Source organism: Lepisosteus platostomus, chromosome 13 (assembly GCF_059453375.1).
Source record: "Lepisosteus platostomus isolate fLepPlt1 chromosome 13, fLepPlt1.hap1, whole genome shotgun sequence".
Lineage (NCBI taxonomy): Eukaryota > Metazoa > Chordata > Actinopteri > Semionotiformes > Lepisosteidae > Lepisosteus > Lepisosteus platostomus.
This window is the reverse complement of record NC_142623.1, coordinates 3,907,318-3,932,080: the sequence shown is the minus strand read 5'-3', so window position 1 is coordinate 3,932,080 and position 24,763 is coordinate 3,907,318. Positions and strand designations below refer to the sequence as shown.

At 43.9% G+C, this 24,763-nt stretch overlaps 1 protein-coding gene across 6 annotated transcripts in view; it reads left to right on the top strand.

Moving 5' to 3' along the window:
* The first annotated feature begins 8,460 nt into the window (after positions 1-8,460).
* Positions 8,461-24,763, top strand: part of ldlrap1b (low density lipoprotein receptor adaptor protein 1b) — a 39,450-nt gene continuing 23,147 nt past the window's right edge. For 2 of the 6 annotated variants that reach the window (XM_088602639.1, XM_088602636.1), the window contains exon 1: positions 8,464-8,794. In XM_088602639.1, the coding sequence (XP_088458765.1) occupies positions 8,710-8,794 (85 nt within the window). In that variant the 5' untranslated portion in view covers positions 8,464-8,709. Of the gene's footprint in view, positions 8,795-12,839; positions 12,977-24,763 lie in introns of those variants that run through there. The other 4 variants (XM_088602635.1, XR_015925900.1, XM_088602634.1 and 1 more) reach the window with 4 other exon arrangements.

Below are 24,763 nucleotides of genomic sequence, written 5' to 3'. Positions count from 1 at the left end.
TTCAGGTTTTTGAAGTCCTTTATTCGTGTCTGAGGATGTATGGAAGTAGTTCTTTAGCAAGTTTTAGGCAATTTTTACCACCTTTCTCCAAACTGATTAAACATATCTGCACTGTCTACAACAGTAATTTAGGTACATATACAGTACTGTAGCGAGCCATCCTAGTTTAAGAGTTAGAATTGTATGCTACCTGGGTGTGTGTTCTAAAAACCGTTGGGTATTTTATTTCCTTTGCAGCATTCAAAGCATATAAATATGGAAAATGTAATACTGCTTGAATAATTGAAGAAGGCACTTCATATGACTGTTCTCTGTGCAGATATCCATATCAGACTACAGTAAAAACGAAATATTCTACTCTAGTTTTTGAAGAAGTTGCAAAAAGTCTTGGTTTTCTGTCAAATACCAGTCAAATACTGGGTTGGTAGAGAAGGCAGCAGTTTCTTTTAAGAAACCTTTTTGTTTTTTTTCCATCCAGGACCTATCAACTGCATTGATAACGGTTGTGTCCTTTAGTAATAAAGTATTGAAATTACAAGAGTATTACTCTTTTTGCTGCCACAAGGGGGCATTGATTGCCTGAACTACCCAGGTTCCTGCTTACTCTAGTTTTGCCACTACATGTAATTTTTTTAAATCTCATTCCAGCGCCTTACAGTGTGATACATTTCTCATCGTTATCCAGTCTCATGTATAACTGCGACAGGTTAGGAAGTGTCTGCTCGTTGGATTTTGATAGTATTGTATTGATACTTGGTTTGCACAGACTGAAAGTTTGCACGGCTGTTCTTTTATTGTGGTCGGCAGCCCTTCATTTAAAAATAAGTATATCTGACTGTACAATGTGAGTAAACCTATTTTTTCTGATTTCTGTTGCATATACACAGTATAAGTACAATGAACACGTTTGTAGTTTGTCCCATCTGCCTTTTTATGATGTCAGTTTACATGCATAACGTTACCGCGGGGGCACAGATTTTACACCAATTTCTTTAAAGTCAGTTGCAAATGCTAAGAATTTTACTTAAACCTCAAGTGAAGTTTGTTTCAACTGAGCAAGAGTATTTTGGATCCATATACATTTTTAAAGGCAGATTCACGTTTTGTAAGCCAGGTGAGGGATATAATTGGATGCAGCAGCTGACCTTGACTGAAGAAAAGGCCAGCTTGATGGACAGGCAGGAGGCACTGGTTAAACTTGTCGATACTTTCTTCTATATCTCAATGCAGACGTTTATTATACTGAATAGTAGCTTTCCGTATCATTAAGGGAGTACCCTGCACTTCATTGTTCTTATTTCTAATGTCCTGATAAATCATCCCTGTAGTCACTCTCCAGTCCTTCAGCCCTGGTCTCCTGCTGTCCCCTCAACGAGACAGTGAACTGTGGGTGACAGAATCTCTCTTCTGGTTTATGCTGAAAAAACTGCTCTCTCCATGCGTGTTTTTGATCTTATTCAAAAAAAAATGTTTAAATGTTTCAACTCCCTCCTCCTGTGTTTTTTTGGTTGTGTCATTAAACTGTATCTCATAAGATTAAAAGCTTTCAGAAAAAATGTACGGATGGCAAGTAGTTGTGGGCACTGAAAAGAAAATAGGATGATAACATTTAGAGAGAAAAGCATCTCATAACAAATACACTTGATATTTCAATAGAGTTGTAACTGAGGGAAACGTTTTTACATAATCTCTTAAAGGGAAACTGCAAAATGACCTCCCTCAGATCAGTAATTGTTTTTCATTTTCATTTTTTAAAGGTGGTATAAAAATGTAATGGAACAAGTAATAGGTTTATTCCATGCTGAAAAAAAGAAGAAAGAAAACGCAAGGTTTCGCCCTGGAGCCTTCTGCAGGTGTGATGCTTTTTTACAGCATTAAATGAGACTCTTTTTTCCCCTGTAGTTAATTTTCCAAAATTGGTGGATTACCCTGTGGTATGAATTAAACATATTCCTGAAGAAATATTTTCATTTTCTCGAATGTTTTTTTCCTCCAGTTTCTCACATTAATTTAATTATAGCTTTTACTGAGGAGTATTTTAGTACACAAACCCAATACAAACGATGCAATGTTTTTGTTTCAGTGAAACTTTACATATGATATATACATATATCATATGTATATCTTTATTCCAAAGCAAAGTATTATTATACAGTATGCTGATCAAATGATAAATGCAATTTCTTAATGTTCTGATCGATTAAAAAAATCTGACAAAAGAAATATTGAAGGAAATATTACCTTTTATCTTGGATGGATTATTTAAAAATCAGCGCATGCTGTTTGAAGATGCATCTACTTCTGGCGTATTATTTTGTGTTGAAAGGAACCGAGCTAGCTTAAACATGAATTAAAAACTTTTCATCCTGAAGTCCCCCCGGGAGGGAGGGCGGTCTTTTTTGTAATGCATTTCTGTCTGGCTGTGGTAAAGATAACGGCCAATAATGTTTTAAAGAGAAATACTTCTCTCCGGTGCACGCTGTTGTTGCCAGTATGAGAATAATTTACTCGCTGACGTGCCCGTGGGTTCCTGAAACTCTCCTGATCTCGCACCTTAAAGCAGCCCCACCGTGGAAGAGTGTCAGAAAGTGGAAATGTGAGTGGAGAGGCAGACGGGGTCCGGTCAGCTTTATCGTCCGTTGGCATGTGGGGTATTGTAATCCACGATAACTGGGCCTCCACTAATCTGCCCGGAGAGAAATCTTTGGTTTTGCACGGCGAGTTGTTTGCTGTTGGGGTTTTTTTTCTTCCTTTAACTGCTTCGGGATTTTCTTAGCGTGAAAACGAGCCCGCTGTTGCTTGTAACCCCTGGCTCTCCCCGGGTCACCTAATTGCCAGCCGTTCTGTGAAAATCCCAACAAAGGGAAGAAAATCAGTCTGTCATGTGGAAGCGCAGCCCGGATACGTTTTAAAGCACTCAAGCGGACCCTCGTTTGTCGTTTTTCTGTCCCCACGACGCTTTCTTTCCAGCTGACAGCGAAGTGTGGTTCTCGTTGCCGTTTATTGTTCAGCACTTTTGTTACACTCGCAAAAGAGGAGGAGGAGACACGGCCCAAAAAAGAAACAACCCAACATTTTAATATACCCCAGGAATCGGCAATACAAAGAAACTGACTCTTTAAACGAATCGATCTGAAGGCCGTAAAAACAGACGCGTCCGACTTGTCCCGTCCGCGAAAAGGGTTTTGCCGAAACTAAGCCAGTATCGTATTTCAGCTGAAAGAGCAGAAGGAAGGATACTCAAGTTATGGATGTAAGGTATTGATTTCTCACGGAGGGGTTAAAAGAATTTTAACAGTTTTTACTATTTTGTCGCTTTCGTGTATCCATCCGATGTTGGAAGGCAGCTCTGCTGACTCCGGGTTGTCATGACCCTTGTTCCAGAAGCGGTGGGACCAAGGTGAGATTATACCCTGCATGAGACACACTCAAGCACGCAAGGACAGCTGTTCTAATGCAGCAGTTTTGGGAAGGTGGGGGGGAGGGGAAACCGGCGCAGGGGGGAGAACATACAGACTCCATACAGAATGAGTCCTCGGTTTGGAATCGGCCCCAGGAGCCTTAAATCTGCAGCGCCACCAACCTGTCCCAACCTCTGTTGTTTTTTTTATCTGTTGCACAAATTAACCAACATTAACCCAATTCCAAGTTTGGTCTGTGTCTCCTCAACCTCTTTCATGGAAGACGTAGATATTTATGTTCTCCAGGTGCGAGTGACCTCTAGCACAATGATTTAAGCATACTCAATCTTCAGACGCAGTTCAGCCCCCTATCCCTCAGTGTCTCTGCAGCCAGCTTCTCGGACCATGAGCTAGTCTGCAGAGTAATACTGATTTATGGCCATCTCATCTTCAATTAACCAACAAACATGTCTTAGTGGATTAATCGGCTCATGAAATTTACTTTAAATTACCACACCAATAAAACTTTCATAAGGATTAAGTGGATTATAATGACTTCATAGCTAAATTAAAATGAATCTGCTGGCAATTAAGGGAAGCTTAGGAGACATCAGTAATCAAGGAAAGCTTGTCTACATAGCCTGAATGCTGGGAATGAGGTGGGCAGTTTACCCTCTTAGTCACGCAAAGCGTGCTTCAGATGAATGGTATTGCTTGACGGGTCCTCAGGGGTACCTTTGTTAAAATGCACAGAAGCATTGCACAAGCTGTGATTGTGAAAATCGACTCATGCTTGCAACAGTTTAAAAATTATATTTAAACTACACATGACGGTCATGTGTGTCCTTTAAATTAACATTTTTCTGTCTTACGCTTTGGGCTTAAAGGTTATATTGTGCCTCAGGGGAAAAAAAAGGGCATCTCCACGATTGACTGTGTCCTCCTCCAGCTGGTTTTTTAATCCCGTTCAACTCATTGAGTTGTAAAGACCTGGAGGAATTTCACTTTGGACAGGTGGGAGAGTAACTCTGTTGAAGCCATTTGGAAATCATCTGGAATGAGAAAGCTCACGGCCAGGTCTACAGCCCTCAAGGACCAGAGATGACTACCTGGCCTCTCCTCCCGGAACTGGAGCAATGAGCCTTTAACTTGGGTGCGGAAATGGAGGATGTGAGCAATGATTTTATGAGACTCGTGCTGGACTGTAGTTCTCCAGGGCCTGGATTGTGTGCGGCTGTCTGTCCACCAGTATAGTGAGTGTCCAGAGTTTGCTGGGGATTAATGAGTGGGATTACACTGTCTTCAGTTGAAAGTGGCAAGATTCGAGAGATGGGATCAAAGATCGAAGTCCAGGAAGCTCTTCAGGCCCCTAGCCAGAGGCCAATGATTTCTCAAATGGCTTCTTTCTACCGTTTGCCTGGAAAAGTGTTTCAAGATCGAAAGGTGTCTTTCCATAGACATTTTCCTGGAAACTAGTTTGTCTCATTCTTGATCCATTTAAACTGCAGGTCGCAGACTGAGCACTAGAAGGAGGAGATTTTGGAGATTGATCCCAGGCTGGAGTGTTGCTTAAACGAACAGGTTTCAGTATATAATTCACTTAAGAAAAAACACAGGGGAACAAGTTATAGAGTGCTGAATTCATATGGTGTGTAGTAATGTCAAAAAGGGATTCATGCCTGTCAGTCGGTACACACTATATAGTGGAAGCCTTGTGCAGGGGTTCAAGCCTGAGTTTTGTCACCCACTGTCCGTAGCCAGAGCTCTCTATAAGTGGAGGAGCAGAAGTGCCGGATCTCTGCCAAGGACAGGGCGGGATTAGTCTACCAGTGATGCGGTTTTGGATCTTGCCTGTTTTTGTGATCATCAAATAAAACCAATGAGATTTTTTTGCACAAATATATCAAGTAGTGGAGACTTAGAGTTATTTTCAGTGGATAGCATAATGAAATGAGTAATAAATCCTTGAATTATGTGTGCTGTATAAACCAAATAACCGGGAAACATTAAGCACAAATGCCAAGACTGATCTGCAATCTGAGACACCCTGAAAGTATTGTCAGCAATTATGACACTAACAATGAAAACACAAATTTAAAGAATTAGGAAAGATATACAGTGGCCTGCACACAGTGCAGAGGTCATCAGGCTCTTGCTCATGAATGTTACAATGATGTAACAGCACACAAAGCCCCTCTGTGAACACTTTATAACGCCAGCCACGAATAATCGCGCACATGGGATTCTGTGCGAACAGCCGGTACAGTTAAACCCTGAAAAAAGCCACAAACGAGCAAGAACAGACTCATCCCCTTCAAGATGAGAAAGATGCCCCTCCTCCGGCAAACACCCTCGGCAGCCATATCCCCACGGGAATCTTGAAAAGCCGGATTTTTGGAATTCCACGGACCTCGGTGTCAGCCCCCGGAATGCCTGGAAGCCGCTGCAGAGGGGGGTGACCAGTCAGACTCGTGGGAAGCTTCTCGTCTAGCAAGGCCTTGGGTGACTCTGCCTCAGCTGCAGCGGTGCGCCACCAGACTGCCCCAGCACTGCACCAGAACTGACCGCGCTCTTATGTACTTGCAGACCAGAGCACGGGTTTCAGAAAAACCTCGGTCCACACCTCAGTCACAAACTATTTAACTTGAGGCAAGACAGGAGTCTTTTGGCTCCCTCCCAGCAGAAGCTCCAACAATGCTGTCAGCTAAGGTCGAAACGCTTTATAGATTAATTGTCAGATCTCTGAAGAGGACAGGGAGGGATGAGTCTACCTGCGATGCCTTTGTGTAGCACCTTTCTCCCCATAGCACCTGACACAGAGGATAGCCCCATTACACAACAGATCAAGTGCAGAAGTGAGGAACCGCTTCAGTTATAAGCAAGACATAACTTGGGATACATTTTGGGAAGCCAGATTTTGCAAAGCCCAAAGTGGGATTGAACCAAGATGTCATTTTTAATGACAAGGAGGGGTCATGATGTGTACATACAGTACTGTAAACCGCAGAGTTCCACTGTAATTAGTGGGGAAAATACTATAAGCCATATGTAATGTTCTGTACTCTATTCTAAAACATCAGCAAGTTTCAATTCCCATTTGAAATCCAGACAGAAGTTTAATTCTGATGGAAACTCTACACTGTATGTAGGTTGTGATGTGTATTGCTTTTGCAGATTTTCAGAGGCATGTATTGAGTACAGCAGACTTCTACTGCACTGCCACAGACTGACACCTACAGTAGCTGAGCGAGACACACTTGAGATGAAAGAACAAACGACACGTGTTCTGTATCATTCCTGTGTTGAAACGGAGCTCCTGTCACAAGATTGGCTAGATGTTCCGCAAGTCGATTACACGATGTAGCTCCTTAACAGCGGAAGATGTGCGGGGAGTGTTATTTAAGTAAAAACGCGTGGAAAACAGGCTGGGGAATAAGAAAGAGGCCCCTCTTTTTCCTACGGGTTGACTGACTCCAGCATCTGACATATATCTGATAGTTCTGGAGTTATGTGCATCATAGCTGGTATCTCTAAGAGAGGATCCGACTGCTTCAGAACTGATATACTATCTTGCAGTACTGCAGACCGCATTCAGCTCTCTCACTCTCTTACAGATATCCAAGAAAAGCTGCTTGTTTTTCCGCGCAGCTTTTCAGAAAAAGTTAAAAACTATAACAAAACGTGCGTACAGTGGTTCTTCGCATTGCTTTATTTATAGTTTATGAAGGTCATTCAAAACTAGGTCTTCGTTTTTCATCATTTAAATTCCTGAAAGCGGCCGGGTCCCTCCCGGTTCGACAGGAGCGCTGCAGATGTCGCGCACTGTGGCGTAAATGATGTCCCGGCTGCCCTGATGCCTTGTGACAATCCGCTCCAGAGTCGGTGATTTGAAATCATTAGGATCCGCGTTTGATGTGCTGTAAAATAAAAACGCCCTGGCAGGGAAAAGAAGACTCCGTGAAGACGCCCGGTTGGTGGAGCAGTTGAGCGCGGTTAGGTTAGCGCAGACAGCTGGTTTGGAGATGAACTAAGCGCCCCTTTTCTACGTGAAAAGATAATCATTATGTATTGTATATTCCATATTACATATTCAAATAAAAAAAAATTATATACAATTCAGAGTAAATAAAAATACAATGTTCTGCTGTAGGCTATATTTACTAACATTTAGGAAGCATTTGGGACACGCCAGCTTGAATTTTCTGTACAGTCCAGTTTTTTTTTTCAAAAACATCCTGAAAGTTACAGCCCATGTTTCAAACTGAAAACAACAATGAGGTCACGTCAAATGGGATCCTCTGCTGTTTTGACGCACAACATACTTCTCTGTTCTCGGGGAACTGACTTGTCCAGAACCCAGTATGTTTGGTGGTGTAGACGGTCCTACGTTTTGCTCATTTGAAAATAACATTAACCTTTCCTCCTGACCTCCGGCTGACTCGTCCTGTTCTGTCAGGCTGACACGCCTCCCAAACTTGAGAACCAAATTCCTAGTTGACAAGACAACCTTTAACACCCACCCCCCAAAAAAAAAAACAAAAAAAAAACAACCAGTTATAGAGATGGCAAATAGTTTTATGTCGCAAAGCCATGACTGAAAAATAATTAATAGTTCTGCTAAGTGCTTCTTCGTAATTTACTATTTTTGCTCGGATTATTTAATGTTTACATTTAATCTGCACAGTAAGGGGTATAATAAGAGAGAGGTGAACTATTAATATTCTTGTTCATAATTTCATCCAATTATATTCTTGGTTCGGCAGTCAATGAGTGAGATGTGACTGCTTTTCTGAGTGTATATATATATAAAAATAAACTAAGTCGATACAGCTTCGACATTCTGAGGAAGAGAGGTCGTGTTGTTGTTCCTGAAGTCTGAGTCACTCCAAGCGACGGACGGGGTGCCCTTTGTTTGTCTTTACTTGAACTGTAGGAAATGCGGCCTTGGTTTAATTTTAGCACACACAAAATCAGGGGAAAAGTCAGGTTTCCGCTACACGAGTTCACCTCGCCCGCTCGGCCCTCCCCTCCAAGCGACTCTCAGCCTCCGCTGCGCTTTAAAAAAAAGGCACCACGTCAACGCCAAGTACATTATCCGCCCGATTTACATAAATAACACCGCCCATGTGGGGCGAAACGTGATAATCCATCGACTGTGGGGCTGGCTTCGGAAAAGGGAGGAAGAAAAAGGGAAGAAAAGTTTGGGAGAGTGACTTTAACATCGCGGAGAGTGCAGGAGCTGCGGTGCTGTAGAACCCGGAGCTTCCCGGACTCTTTCTTCCCCTTTCTTTCTGTGGATTTCACAAGCATGGATGCTTTGAAGTCCGCGGGTAGGGCCATCATACGGAGTCCGAGTCTGGCTAAACAGTCATGGGGAGTCGGCAAACACAAAAGTAAGTTTTTGTTTTTTGTGTGGCGCTTTGCTTTGCTTTTGGGAATCCCTGCTACGTTGTTGCTAGCCGCGGGGAACGATACGTTGTATTCGTCTGCGTGTTCTTGTGTGCGTGTGTGTGTTTTGCTCTTACCGGCGAAGGTTTAAAGACAAAACGCAGGCAGGGGCATACATGCTCATTAAAAACGCTGGTCTGTGAACTCCTCGGTTGTTAGGGCACGTTTCGGTCTGCAACGAGGCGAGGTGTTTTGGGGTCAGAAGTAAATCTGAATTGTTGGTGCAACTCTTGCAAAATCCGTGTGGCGGGGTGCCGCTTTGATAGTGACCGTAGAGCTGGGGGATATTTTTGTGATTGAATCCGCTGGCTCCCAGCCTGAAGTCGAAAGGTTTTTTTTTTGCAAGCGTGGGTTCCCAGTGGTAGCTGAATTGCGGGCTCCTGAGCGTTTGTTCAGGTAGCAGTAAGCACACGCCGTGCTGGGGGAGGTTCACTGATGACCCGGGTCGTCCCGTTAAAGTTGGTCGCCTCCGAGTCTGTGCTCCAGAAGCTAACGGTTAACCTTTTGTACACCATAAAAATAGGTACCTTGGCTCCATAAGGTTATCGAAAACCAAAACTACTAGCACGGAGAGATTTGCCAGTCTATCAGGCAGTTTGCTTTTTGTTTTTAGCCTACACTTTGACGTCTTCATAGCTGGGACGCGTATCATGAAGATTTACTCTTCTATCCTTTCTCATAAACCTTTGGCTATCCATAAGTTGTTAGGATGGATACGATAATAAATTTCCCAATGGCTTTCACAGTCTTTAATTGCGCCTGTCGTCGGCAGTTGTTTGGCGAAGCCCGAGATTAGTTGCTAGCGGCATCTGGGGTGGAGGGGGGGGCGAGGGGAAAACAGTATCTGGGCATGAAATGGGATTCACGGAGACTGGGCTTGTGGAAGAATTGATGTGTGTTTGTTTGCGTTGATTTTAAAGTACACAGCCCTTGTAGCGCTGCTGGAAGACGAATGTTTGTATTAGAAGACGCGCTGGGTAGCGGGTACATGGAGACCAATTTTAAAGCCGCAAACATCGGAGACACCTTCACCGAACCCAAAAGTTTATTGGCTATGGAGAGTTGACTCCAGCTCTTATATACGAGGCCTAGTCACAGCGCGATATTGTCCCACGTGTGGTGTTTGATTTATGCTTTTCGGCAGGTGTGAAGGGGTTTTGCTCTTGAGGTGACGCCCTATCATTGCCGTATAGAAGCCTAGCAGAAATCATGCGCGAAAAGTGCGGCCTACGTCAGAGTTAGACGGAAAAGAAATGTGATGTTGAAGAAGAACAAATATAACTTGGATTGGGGGAAAAATTGAATCCCTTTGCTGGAAACGGCACTGCATAAAATGCGTGGCGACTTTGGCTTTTGTCGAAGTTCAAGGTGGAGTTTAGCAGTTAACTTGTCACGTCTGACAAGCAGGACTCGTGTGGTCTTATATAGATATTCCTGCAGCGCGGGTGAAACATTTTGTAAGGTTTTCAAACGTTTACTTGTTTATTTTAACGTGAGGGGTTCGTGTTTCCCAGGGCAGGAAAGAGCGCACCAGTCATGGCACTGGGATGAGACGTACTCGTATCGACTAACTTGGTAGGTGAAGGAGTAGGTGGCACTATTTCCCCACGCAATCTCGGACCAGAATTTCTAGACTATCGCCCCAGTATGGCAGTGTGATGAGTGGGAGACACTGCAGTAGGAGGTGCTACCCTTCATATTAAACTGAAGCTCTGACTTGAGTATTGGAACTGAAGCTCTCTTGGGCATGAAAGATCTCATGGCAGAGTTTGTAAAAGTAAGTTGTTAACCCTAGTGTCTGGGCTCAATTGCATTTTGTTCTTGCATGGTCTGGCCCACCTGAAATTCACCCTTAACTTTCTCACTGCTCCACCTGTTTTTGCTGTGTGTCACACAGGTGGGGCCACACATTGGTGCTGGTTGAGGTGGGTCCCCTCCTATATGTGAAGCACTTGGGGGGGAATTTGGGGATCTGTTTTCTTCAGAATCGCTTTGTTTGCCAGCTACATTACACCTGCAACGAATGTGCTCTACGGTTTTGATGTAAAAACATAGAAACGATCAATAATACATATACGCTTCTTATTTAAAAACAATTAGCAGACAGGGGTGGCAGTGCTGGTGACCTTTTGACTGGATCTGCTGGTGAGTATATGGAGAATAAGCTTAATTAGCTTAAGTCTTAATTTTAAACTGTTTTGGCAGCAGAGGCACATGTGCAGTGCACTCGAGACCTGCTGGTAACAAGAGTGTAATGCGGTGTCTGTGTTTTTTGTACTGGAAGGGAAACAATGGTCACTGTCACATAGCTCAAGGTCCTGGTTCCTGATTGGTCCTGAGGACACTATTCTAATTAAAATTCTTTAAGCTTCTTATTCTCCTAATTATGCCTACCCACAGTCAGACCTTTCACTAGGCAATTATCCTTTTTCATTAACCTTGTCTTAATGTGTGTCTTGTTTATCTTTATTGGAGAATGGTGTGCAGGGCTTCTCAGAACAACTACAATGGGGGGCAGCCTTTTCCTTGAGTCAAGGGCAGAGTGGACATGTGGCAAATGCAGAGATGATTTGGTCTTTGCCTTAATACATTGGCGAGGTTTTTATCCAGAGCAGTGTTCTTGAGCTTTGTGCACAATCAAAGTAAATTGGGAACTAGTATCCGGGCAGGAGCCAATAATTGAAAAGGACAAAAAAAAGCATCTGTAGCAGTTCAAGAATGGATTCTGACCTGCTTGAATTTGAATCAGAAAAGCTGTGTTACAGGGTTTGCTCTTTCTGTGGGGTTTCCCTCTCCCATCCTTGCCAAAATCTATACAGAAGACAACCCATCTATTATCTCGTACTCTCCCTTAACAAAATGCTGATTTTTCTATTACACAGCTATGGCCCCCTTCTGATCTGTACCTGTATTGGAAGGAGACTGCTCTATTTTTACTGTGCCCTTGCTCAGAATACATGCACCTTTTAAAGTTGAAATTTATACACATGCTGAAAAGGCAATTACTTTGCGCCTTTGGCCCATGCGCCTTGTGGTCTTTAATGATGTTTTAAACTCAAGCCAAAGCCTGGGGTTTGGGGGATTAACTTTACTTCAACGTGCCAGTACAGGAATGCTTTGTAAGTGTTCTGCGCTGCTGTTCCCAGGAATGCTGAAAACCACGTGTCACTGCTTGCTGAAACCCTCCTACATCAGTGGAGGTTTCTCTGGGTTGTGGTGGCAGAGGAAGAGCTGAAGGTTTCTTACTAATTGGTTTCCTGTGCCGCTGTCTCTGTGAGGTTGTTTTTCAGTCTGGCTTCAAACTGGGACAGTGGCTGATGGGTGCATGCGACAAAGCTGTAGATCAACATTTTGGCTTGACTTGATGCGCTCTCATCTGCTTTGCAGTGAATGTTCTCTAGGCCCCCTGTTTACAGCATGTTAGATTGATGCTTCCTTCAAACAAGATAACAGCACATTTCTGCACTGTAATCTGAATGCCACTTCTCCCTGCTGGCTCCTGTAATTCTGAACACTGTCGAAGCCTCATGATGAGGCTTATGCTACATGTTTTTTTGCTTACTTTCTGTTTTATACACGCAGAGCTTCCTTGCCAGGGAATCATGTTACTCGGGGATGAACTGAATGTTCCTTTGCTGTTCTAAATGCCCTGGGAGTTCTTCCTGGCTAAAGTCAGGCGTGATCTGCGTTATTCATTACAATTCACCAAGCAGGTTTCAGCTGCTGCAGGCATATGAAATTGTATAGCAAACTTTAAATAGATTCATAGCTCTGCAAGACTCCTTGCATTTTATTGTAAATTTGTTTGTGGAAAGAAAGTTTGGGACGTGAATTGCAGGGTGGGCGATCCCACTCCAAGGGGTGTTTCCTCGCAGCTGCTTTTGAAGAGATGTCATGTTTTGGCAGCGCTGACCACTGCAGATGTTGCGACGTGTCTCCGGCCCCTCGGCGTCACCTGGGAGTGCCTGCGCTAGTTAACTGCACTTTGCTGGGCTCTAGCTTGTGGCCACAGATGCACGATTCTGCTGAAGCCATTTCAAAGGAGTGTTCTGCTCTTAAAATAAAAATATGGTAAAGATGCATGGCCATGTTTTGTTAGAGAAGAACCCAGTGGCACATGGGTGCAGGTAAGAGGTTGAATTATACGTTTTTTTGTTTTAGTTGAGATGAAGTGTTGATTTTTTTTTTTTAATAGTGCAGATGTTTTCAGCCAAGGAACAGCAGGCAGGCAGCTGCAGGAATGCCTCTGTTGCTTTGCAGGTTAAATCCTTGATGAATTTATTTATTGTAGGCCCAAAGGCTGAAATGGACGATCTAATAAACTTTAATACTCTTAGGGGCAGTGGCTTCCTGCGAGACGTGTAATTTCTGCTAAATACAGGACACTTTAAGCTGTTTACAGGCACTCAGGAAGAGCCTACTAATCCTATTGACGTGAGCTTTTTTTGTGGCCTGTTCACTGTACTGTTCTAGGTGAAGTCCTTTACATTATTTAGTTACTGTTTTCCAAGGCTTTTAGTGAAACGTGTTTGATAAAGAGAACTAGAGCATGACCTGGTATCATTCGGTGACAACTTTTGTTTCATGCTGAAAGATGGATTCCTCCAATAATCTTTTCGGATTCATCAGTTTCTCCTGTAAGGAATGTTTCATCACGCTGTGCTCAGTATGCAAGCAATAAGACATTGGAACGTTCTCATTTTGAGCCGAGAGTTTTATGATGCTAAATGTTATGTTGTACATGGGGGGAAAGTCTGCAAAATGATTTTATGATTCAGATCAGAAGTATTTAAAGATGTCTGGGTGGTGTTTAAGCACTGTACTTCTCGGGCAGTGTAGCATTTGGGTCCTTGCAGTTATGCAGTGGCACAGAAGTGAACGCGTCTGAACTTATTCCTTTCTTTGCTGGCTGGGCCGCTGGGTTTCCTTCCCCGGGGATGTGCTAATCAATTACAGGGACCAGCGTCATGCTCTTCAAATATAAGAGCTGATCGATTCATCCAGTGTTGATCAAGTCCATTTTGTAACACTCCTCTAATCCTTGTTTATTTTGCACACAGGGAGGTGAGTGTTTTGGGAGATTCTTAGGGTGGAGAGGCATGAATGGGGGTGTGACATTCTGTGGGCAACATCTTATAATAGTAATTGCTAACACTTGCATAGCGCTTTTCTGGACACTCCGCTCCAAGTGCTTTACAGGTAATGGGGACTGAACCCCCCCACCATCAGTGTGCAGCCCCCACCTGGATGATGCTACAGCAGCCATAGTGTGCCAGTCTGCTCTCCACACACCAGCTCTCAGGGGGGAGGAGAGCAGAGTGATGAAGCCAGTTCAGAGATGGCGATTATTAGGAGGCCATGATTGGGAAAGGTCAGGGGGAAATTTTGCCAGGACACTGGGGTAACACCCCTACTCTTTTAGAGACACACCCTGGGATTTTTAATGACCGCAAAGTCAGAACCTTGGTTTAACGTCTCATCTGAAGGATGGATGTCATCTGGAAAGTGGCCTCACTTCGCTGGAGGGGTTAACGCCTCCAAGAGTGAGAATGATTTCAACTCTCAGGAAATGAAGTAAATTGGGTCTTTAGAACTTAGTGTTTAGTGTTTTGTTATGTAGCACTTGAAGTACAGGTTACACTGAGCTGTTATTGTTAGATAGCTTCATGGTGTTTTATACCCACTTTACCGAATACTGTAAACTGTGGCTGTCATGTCAGGTGCGAAGTGCTGTTTTAATCCCTGTGAATTTCCATTAGGGCCAGGAGCCTTATCTGCAGTTGTTCCAGTGACTAATGTGTGATGTCATGACAATACTAGGAGTCTAGTGCTACAACTGCCTCTTTTTATTTTTACTTCTGTTTGTGAGTGGAATCACTTCCAAGGTGGTGCACTTCCTAACTCCAGTTGATAAGCCTCTTATCTACAGCAGATCCATTTCTTCAGTGAGCTAAAATTAGTTTATTAAGTCCCCTTCTAATACTGAGAGTATAATACAGCTCTCGTTCATCTGTTCAGATATGCCATTAAATCTCATGGCTTTGTGGTAAGTTTTTTTTTTTCATGGTTACGGATACTGCTTAACACTGGGCTTAGAACTGAAATTCAGGAAGTCCTGCGGCAGGAACTTTCTGATGGAATGGGTCTGTCTTGCATCTAGGTTCTTTAATAGTTTAAGGCTGTGTATATAATGGGATACAATCAGCTGGGTTTTTTTTAATTTGAAGAAATTCATGTTGATCTAGGGGTTTAAATAGTCTGATGGTTAGTTGTTCTCTTGCTGTGTTTTGAAAACCCAGTCAAAGCTGAATGTGTGGAAGAGCAGAACAGGCGTTAAATATGAGTTGCTCTGACGTTCGTCCTCCTGCATTCCAGCAGGAAAGAGAAATGCTCTTCAGTGCATCTGCAGTTCTTCTACCCCATTTGCAACTTCTTCACTGTTGTGCAAAGGGTTAAAGCAGGATTGTGCTGGTTCTCAAATGATTTCATCATTAAAAATGAAGTTTAATATTTATATATTTTTAGAAGTAGTTTCTCAAATCACTTCACAGTTAAAAAAAATCTGAACTCTTTTAGAAGTTTGAGTTTTGTTTTGAAACATCTTAGGGAAGGTGACTCCAGTATCCCTGACATAGAAACTGCAAAGGATTTTAATTAGATCAATGCAGACTCCCCTGATTCAAGAAGCATTCATCGCAGATAGCATTTCGCCAAAGTCATTTCCAATAGCCATTTACATTCTCAAACCTGGGTATTTGTTTTAGACATTTTCATCCATCCTTCGCAGTTTTTGCAGCCTTGAGCTCCGGAGGTTTTTTTTTTGGCAGGTGGTCCTTTCCGCAGCTGTCTCCTTCAGATGATGGAAGCACTAGGCACTCAGAACGGGGAGCCCCTTGTGGTCCTGGCACGTGCTGAGGCCTCCTCCACTTGCCTAGCACGGTACTTTGAACAAGGCTCATGGGCTAATCCTGGAGTCATCCCGCTGGGGTGCAAGTGGGCTGGCACATCGATGGGAAGCCATTGGGAGTGCTGTTGGCAGCTGGCCCCTGACAGGCCAGCAGGAAGGGCTTGCGGACCGACCGGGCAGGGCGCTAGCCGTGCGGCGTCCACAGAGGCCGGCCGCTCTGCGGTCTGTGATGTATTAATCTGCTGCTCCGCGGGGAGGGCCAGTTCCACAGGTGTATCGCTCGTGCTGCGATCTGCCTTTTCACACTGGCCTCAGCTCCACCCACTTGAAAGGGTGCTGCATCCCAAACCTTTTCTAGACGGGTATCAAAAAGCCAAAGGAGGTACATTTGAAGTACCAAAAAACATTCCCATTCTTGAGCTTCTCTCTGAAGGCAATGGAACAGATACAGTGAAGGTCCCTCACATAGATGGAGATCTTGGACTTTTTCTTTCTGAAAGACTCTATTTGGTTTGATCCAAGTTTTGACTGTAACCACAGAGCTCCACAGCTGGAAAGTGGTTGTGTACTCCAGAACTGAAAATGCCTTTTCAGTTTGGGGACCAAACTACAGGGAAACCTTAGTTGTGTTGACACGGTATAATGTGAACATTGTTGCAACGGAAACACCCAGGAATTTATTCCTCAATTTGTTCTTCCATGCTTGCTGTGACAGCAGAGATTTTTGAAAGAAAGAAATATGCAAGAGGGGTAACTGAACATCGCAGTGGTGGTGCTTGATTGCTTTAAACCTTGAAATGTTTGTTTGGAATGTTCCTGCCTTTCTTCCTTTCACGGAGAAAACATTTGTTAAAAACCTGGTTCTCGAACGTACGTGTGTCCCAGTTTCAATTTTACTAAAGGTATTGATCAGATTGTACTTTTCAGTTCCTGGGAACGCTTCCTGCCGAAGCCTGGAGAAAAAAAAGGCTTCAAGTCATTCCCGGGGGTATACCCTCTCTCCCCTTGGAGGATGGGAGGTATCTGTATCCATGGAAACAGACTTGGATTTTGTCTGGCAGACCATCCTTCCAAAAATAGTCTGAATGTCATCTTTATGTGCGCCTTGACCTTAAAAACTAGCCAGTTCTTGTACCCACTTAATCTGGAATAGTCAATTGTTTTTTGTCTTGACTCGCAGCTCTGAGCCCTGTGCCTCCTGTCTCAGGAGAAGGAAGAGTAGCACTACTGTGATCTGGCCCCGGCTGTCTCCTAGCGCACACACCTCGAACCAGCGGTTCAGCTCTGACTGGAGCAGAGGCACTGCAGCACCTCAGACTGTGGCCTCGGAGAGCCGCCAGAATCCCAGAATGTGCTCGGACACTGGTGCTTCTCCCCTCGGGCACTCGGGTCAGTCGGCCGGTGGCGCGATGTATCCCCAGATGTTCAAACATGAAAGCGCTTGCCAAGATGGTGGAGGACTCCACCATGAGGAGGACTGCATGAGGACTCGTTATTGGGATGTTCAAACTGGGGCTGTTCTTTGCTCTTGTCTTTGCGGTTTCAGCAGCTCCTCATCTGAAACCCTTTCACTAGCGAGTCAGAATGCTTTGTTTTCTCTTCGGAAAATGTGGGCTTTAGTATCTGGCATAGAGCGAGCTTGGGATTACCTTGGTATTTATCGGATTTCTGCTCTGTAAACCCCCTCTTGTACACCCCGAGAGCATGGCATGGGAGACAATCTGATTGTGCCAATCTGGAGAACTCAGTCTACATAAATGGCTGTTGAAGGCCTATAGGTCCCAGGTGGCAAATTATTTGGCTTTTTACACTTATGACACAGCTGGATATGTTTTGCTGCTGTTGTGGGATATCAATCTTTCCGTCTACAGGGAACTACTTTTGGATTGTAAAGTGGAAGATGGGGTAGGAATGGATTTCATGTTTCCGGTTTCTAGAACCGGAAGAAATGAAAGGCTGACAGCAGTGTCTTTGTCAGAGCAGCGAAGCATCTTGCGTCCCACTAGGTGTGAGACTGGGAAAGCCCAGCCTCTGCTTTCTCTCGCCTGTTTCTGACTAGAGAGCGAGAAGCCAGCTTTACGGTTTTGTGGGGGTTTCAGCTCATCTGAAACCGCAGCCCTGAGAATCCCGTGTTTAGAAAGTAAAGCTCATTTGTGCCAAGACAATTCTGCCTTGGTTTTAAACGGTTCAGGCCCGGCAGAAACAACGGCTTGGCATTAGATCAAGAAGCGTCTGATTGAACTCGCCCTCGCTGCTCAGTTCTTGTTTTCCAGACTTAGTGTTCGATACACGCCCAGCTTGTGGGTTACTCTACATCAGACGCTCTGGGCTTATTCATGTGCTGTTGAAGCATCATCAAAGTTATTGCTCTTGGGAGCAGTTAATTAGATTTTTGTTCTGATAAATTCAGCCCATTATTTTATCAGAGCTTGCTATGCGAAGCAAATTGAAAATAAGCATTTTTTTTGAGCACTAGGTTTTGAAACAATATAGCCTGTGTTGCATGTTAGCGATGAGATTGTTGGCGAGATTGTAACTAGAGAGCTGATTGAAATGTAATATTGCAGAAAAACCTATTCTGATTTAGAATATCTAAAGGGCAAAGTAACAATCTGGCAGTCATAAAATTTGTCATTGATTTATGCGTTTAAAGCTTTGTTTGGGTTATCAGATGGTGTTTGGAAGCCTTTATAAAAAAAGTCAGTCCCCATTCCATGTAAGCAACAGCTTTAAAAGCAAATTTTGTTTTATAAAATTACCACAGTAACAGTTACCTGTTTGTTATGTTTGACTTTTTTTTTTGCACTACTGTAACAAACTAGCTTTAAATGATTCTTCTTACATGGAGGAAAGAGAAATTTTGCAGATCATTGTTCAGTAGGCCTGTCTGGTCTCGGGGGCAACCTGTGGACATCTGCTCTTTGTAAACCAGAGAGACCTATGGAGTAGATCTCAGGTGCTACATAGCACCACTGTCTGTTGTGGTCCTGCTAACATTTTCTTTTTCAGACAGCATTTGCAACTGCCTACAAACTTGATTTTCCTCAGAAGGATGAGATGGGTTGGAAGCAAAGTGGAAACTTTCCATTCGGCTGTCAGATTTCATCATAGTGTTGCCAGTTTGTGCATTGTTCTGTGCTGATCAGCTTAAACAATTCACAAGTTCCATTATTTCCTGATGTTTTCCAGAGCTGCTCTGAGTAAATGCCAGATTTACAGTGATAAGAGACTGTTTTGCATTCCCCAAACCTGAGTAAACAGTAAGTGCCTGTCATGAAGACCACTTCCCCTCTCTTTTTCTGAAATTATCTGTGCCATGTGTGGGAATTAATGACTGATTCAGTAGTTACAGACTGGAAATATAAGTACTGCTGTGTCTCTTGCTTTGTTTTCTGTACCTCCTGCTACATTTGCAATCCTGCCCTCCCTGACCAGGGCCTTTAACTGTAAAGAGAAATGGTCTGAAATTGTACAGGGCTTTTTCCTGCACATATCTGAAAGTATACAGTCCATCTGTAACTCATTCACCTTGAGATTTGTGTGAATGAGCTTGAATCACTAAAACTAAGAAATCGCCTTTTTCTGTTCCTTTCTTTTGTTGTTGTACTGATTATTCCAAAGACCTTAATGTTGGATAGACTGTTACAACTGCCAAATACATTAGTGCATCCAGAAAATGCAGCCTCAAGTTTTTCTCAATGTCAGATAGAAAGTTCAAGGCCTCTTTTTTGCTTCTTTTTAATATTTTTTTCTACTGTTTAGCAGATACATTCCCGCTGGAGCTGAGTCTCGATGATATTAAGGTTTACCTCTCTGCAGCTGGTTTCACTGGCCTGATCCTCGTAGCAGTGTGGGGTGAGCAGGGATCCCGTCTGGTGTCCGGGCTGTGAGCCGTGTTTCTCACTGGGAACCCTGTGCTGCCTACAGCAGGGTGAATGTGAAGTTTGAAGACTGGTATGGTCTTGTCAATAGTAGTGGCTCAGAGGATCCTAATAAGGAATTAGGGGTATTTCTCAGGATGCAGTGTAAATCCAAGGGCAGGGCTAGGTCTGGATGAGCCATTTCATGGCCTAGAGATTCTTGCGCAGTGAAAGTCTCATCTTGTAGTAGGTAGCAGTTGCAAGTTTTAAATGGAAGATTTAACTGCTTTGCTTACATTGATTATAATGTGATTTTAGTTGGTTTCTTTTTTTTTTTTTTAAGTTGTAGTGCTTGGCCATGTTGGGGGGGGGGGAAATGGCTGCTGTTTAAACAAAAAGCCAGACATGGCAACTGTGGAAAAGGCATTGTTGGTGACTCTCTATTTAATTTGTGTCAGCTCATGAATGCCAAACAGGCCTGTAGGTGAGGGAGTGGGAAGTCTGGGGTGGGGATACTAGAGAGGAAAGCTAGCACAGTGTAACAGGCTTTTGGGAAGAGCAAAAACCTTAATATAGCCGAGAATTTCAGAGCTCGTCTCCCAGGGAAATTGCATCATCTCCTGCATGCTTCCTGGGATCTAGGCTGGGCGAAGCCGTGCCTTCTCGGTGGAGGCAGCTGAAGAGGAAGTTGAGCTCAATGAGTAGAGGCCCACGGCTGTTCACTTCTCCAGGGCTGCTGCCTCTCTGACTTCCTGTGGAAGAATGCAGTTCCCTGCCATGTTTTATTTAAAGGAGTTCCGTATCTGTGCAACACGTGTGCACAAACATTCGTATTCCTGTCTTTGGTGATTTTTTTTCTCCCCATTTGGCTCTCATTCTGTTCTGTACTTAACCCTAATGAAACTCTGCACGAGCTGACAATTGACCCAATTCAGAAACATTTGTCACTTTTTTTATGGGGGAGCTTGTGGAGACAGTGTCTGGGTATGGCCCCATGGTGATAGTTGAGGATGAGCGTTTGGTGTGCCCAAGAGCCACCAATCACGCTAATGGACCTCTTTGATTCTCTTTGGGTGTGGATTCTCTTTGGATCAGGTGTGGACTGATCAGCACTGTTAATTTACTCCTCTTCTCCAATGCTGAGGAAACCAGAGGTCTGTAGAAGAGGTCTGCCCGTAGTTTGTGTGATTGAGTGAGATCCTGTTAAGATGGCCCATTTAAGGTTTTGTATGTATGTTTTTTTTTTTTGGCTGGTACAGGTGTAGCTATGAATATTTGTGACTAAATGTGAAAGAATATAAAGTAGTATCAAGGCATAATCCTTTTTTTATTAAACCAGCTGGCATATTTTTAGAAATCCAAAAGTACCAAAACTACTTACAATACAAAGACTTTAGCTTTTATTTATAGTTGTTCCACGGCATTATTTATTGTACCGCGGGGGAACGTTCTGAGGTTTTTGTTGCTAGCTGGTTCCTGGAGTTTCTCAAAATATTTTGCCTACAAAATGATAGTTCTTCAGCTGCTGCTGCAGACCAGAGCTGCTGCCTCTCTTTGATTTTCCTCCTAGAGGAACTCCAGCGATGGAGCTTGTGACCTGGTGCTGAACACAGGATGGATATCGCCAAGGTCCACAGCAGACTGAGCTTTTTGTTTCAGCAGTGCTGGAGACCAGTCACTGTGTCCTGGGAGTCTGAACCCTTTCCTTTGGACTGATGCAAGGAGAGCAGTCTAATCTGAAGGTGCCCATAAGCTATAGCTTAGATCTCGGTTTAAGGCTCAGTCTCGGGATGCAAAACAGGCTTGTGGATCCGTACTGCAGAGGTCAGGAAGAGCCTGTGCTGGCTGAGCAGGAAAGAGTTAATTGCAGGCCTCTCCCGGATGTGGCTGGCCTGGTTTCAGTGTAGAAGATTAAGGCCCAGGATCTCCAGCGAGTGCTGCCTCTGAAATCCTTGATCAATGAGGATTGTGGTTCGCCAGCCAGCCCCCAGCTCTGAAATCTGCGATTGCGGGGCGATTTTTGATGGGCTTAAACATTGGGCTGATGGCTTTGCTTTAGGACTGGGACGCCCAGAAGAGGCCAGTGGGAAACGGAGTGTATAGATCTCGGCTTTTTAAAGCGCCTCATGAATGAGGTTCGGTTTCCACTCATCTGCGTGTCGCACTACCATCCTCAGCTGCTGCCTGCTCTTCAGTGTGATCCTTGCCGGCCTGGGTCTTATCACATGTGAGAAGCATCAGTCCATCAGTCATTCGCTGAATTTTACTTCACCTTGTGTGCTTGAACTAATACAAATAGCACATCTTTCCTGGCCTTGAGTTCATTCAGTTGAATTAACTGAATTTAGAAATCGGCTGCAGTGAATTTTCTCAGTTCTGTTTATTGTCATCTCCCAGGATACTTTCTTCTCAAGTTAAGTACTCAAAAATGTGTTGTGATCACTTCAAGTGGACTGTTCCCTTATGGGCATTTGTTACAAGTTTGAAATTATTTGGCCTTGTTCTGTGATGAAATGGGAACATGTTTTGTGGGAGAAGAACAGGCGCTCTGAACAGCAGCATCGTGTGGTTAACATTCCGTTTAACACAAGAAGAAACAGCCTGAAGTCTGGCAAAAGAGACGTTTTTTTGGATACACCATTAAAATAGCACTCAGTTTTTACCACATAATTGCCAAGGTGCTGAATAGCACAGAACTAGTTGCTCCATAATGTTAGGGAGAACTACAGTATGTAATGTGTGGTCACGAGATATACCACTTGGTTTCTTCAGAAACAACCTGACAGTCCTTTCCTAATACAGGATGTCATATTTAACTCGTTAGTCTGTTCTGTATGCTTGCTTTACTAATACCTCTAAAATGTACTAGAGGTGTGAGTGCCTGTTAACTTGCAGGTCAAGTGGTTCTAACAAGGCTGATCTGTCATGTAGTAAGCTGTGCGTTGTGGAGCTGTGGTTAGGCACGTGTAAAAACGCGTGCTAGAAGCCGCAGAGCTCTGAACCACACCCGCCTGTTAAAACAGAGCTGTAGTGAAGCTAGTTGACGTGCTGTTGTGCCATCATGATGGACCTGGACTGCAGCGTTCCTGGATAGATCTACTCCAGGCCAATGAGAACTCCAGTGCAGTCATGTGCTGGCTTGCACTGCTGCTCTGTGAGTAGATCATGGAGTGGTACATTGCTAGGTTTGGGATGAAATGCCTGCAGTGACAGGAAAACGTTTTTTTTTGGGGGGGCGCGTTCGTTTGGGCTGCATGCAGGCAAAAAGCACACTAATCTTTCATATGGGGGATAAAAACCTGTGTTCTTGGTAAATGCCAAATGAAGCAGCGTCGGGTCATATAACAATCCCCCAAAAGATTGCTGCTTTTACAGATTCCGACTGTTGTACAAGGTGAAAACATCTATGGTCCTTATTAACCGTGGACTAATTGTTAGCAGAAAAATGAGCAAAGATGATTTAGTGCATTGGGAACATCAGGCCCTTCACGTTGTTGGTGGGGCTCAGAGATAAAAATTACAGGATATTATGTAGGCAAATCTGATCCAGGCTTGTTGCTTTACTAACCAGATTCAGATATGATGGATGACACAAGTCCTCACTGAATATTGAAAAGATTCTTTCAGATAATCTGCCACGTGACGGGTGGCATGTATTAATCCATTTCTTTAATCGAGATCTCGGGGGTAAATGGGCTATTGACATGTGATTACAAGGGGTTATTTTTAGTATTCAGATTATTTCTGCACTAGATGTGTGTACTATGTAGGAATGTTGTTCCTTTTATTTGAATTTCTTTATGCTCTAGAAACCAAATCCTATAGCTCTGTGGCAGTGCTTTGTTAGTGTGCGATGGGCCTATTGCCTATAGACTGGACTTTTCATTAACACACATGCTGGCAGGGGGAGCTCAATCTTGATCATTGTAATCAGCCAGAGAGTATTAATGTGTTGTGTTGACATGGTAGGCTAATTTATATTCCTGGGTAAGTAGGGCTCTTTTTGAAGACTTCACTCAGACGAGTGTGGTCCTTGATCTGATGGCTGATTGAGTCATGTGCTTTTTGCCTACAATTACAAAATGATGAGACGATGCAAATCATATGCTCTTGACTCCTCACCCTGAACTGCGTTTCTTTCCTGACCCCCATCATTTATTCCAGTGAAACGTCTTGCCCTGGGTTTTGGCTTCCTTTTATAGATCCCACCAGTGATTGCCTGGCTCGTCCGTTTTGCACACCACCTTGTTGCCTTTGCTTGCTGGCGTCCATGAGGACAGCCGTTTGACCATGGAGATGGGCAGGAAGGAATACCGGAGTACCTGAGCCTCGGCTGATTCTCCAGAAGTTCACATGCCAGCTGGTCAGGATCTCGGGAGCGGAGCTGAATAATAAATGTTGCTCCTTGTTTGCAGAAGCAGAAAAAGAGAAATTCCTTCCATTTCATCCAATTCAATTGGGCTGCCAGAGCCTATCCCAGCAGGCAATGGGCATTAGGCAGGATACACCCTGGGCAGGATGCCAGCTCATCACCAGGAGCACACGTTCACACCTGGGCCAATTTTCCCAGAAATCAACTAACATGCAAAGTCCATTCCAGGTCTGGTATTGGGTTCAGAGCCCCAGCGATGTGTGGCAGCAGTACTGACCCCTGGGCCGCCTGCTGAGGTGTACATGGCAACATGTGTCAAAGTGCTGCTAAGTCACCAGGTCTCATATCGGAAATCCAGTCGTGTTTTTCACCTTTTAGTATTTTGAGTAAGACTTGTCGCTGTTTCCTAGTTGCCAATATAATTAGCAGATTTGGGTGGGGGGGGGGGCATTTGATTATGCTCGATTAGTCAAATTGCCAGTTCAGGTTTGATTGTAATGAAAGATATTTTGGTTCTTGCTACTGTGTGGAAGACCTGAACACCTTTTGTGTGTGTGTGTGGAAAGTACTGCTAAAATGAAAATACCTGCCAAACACCCGCTCCTTTGAAAGTGTGCGGCTCTCTGCCCAGACCCCTTAGGGGAGAATCAGTGGCTGGGATGGAGTCGCTAATCTGCACATTCCAGGAATCGCACGGTTTCCATAAACACTCAAACAGTAAGGAAAGGGTCACTCACTGGAAAAAAAAGATTAGTTATTTCTGTATAACCGGAGA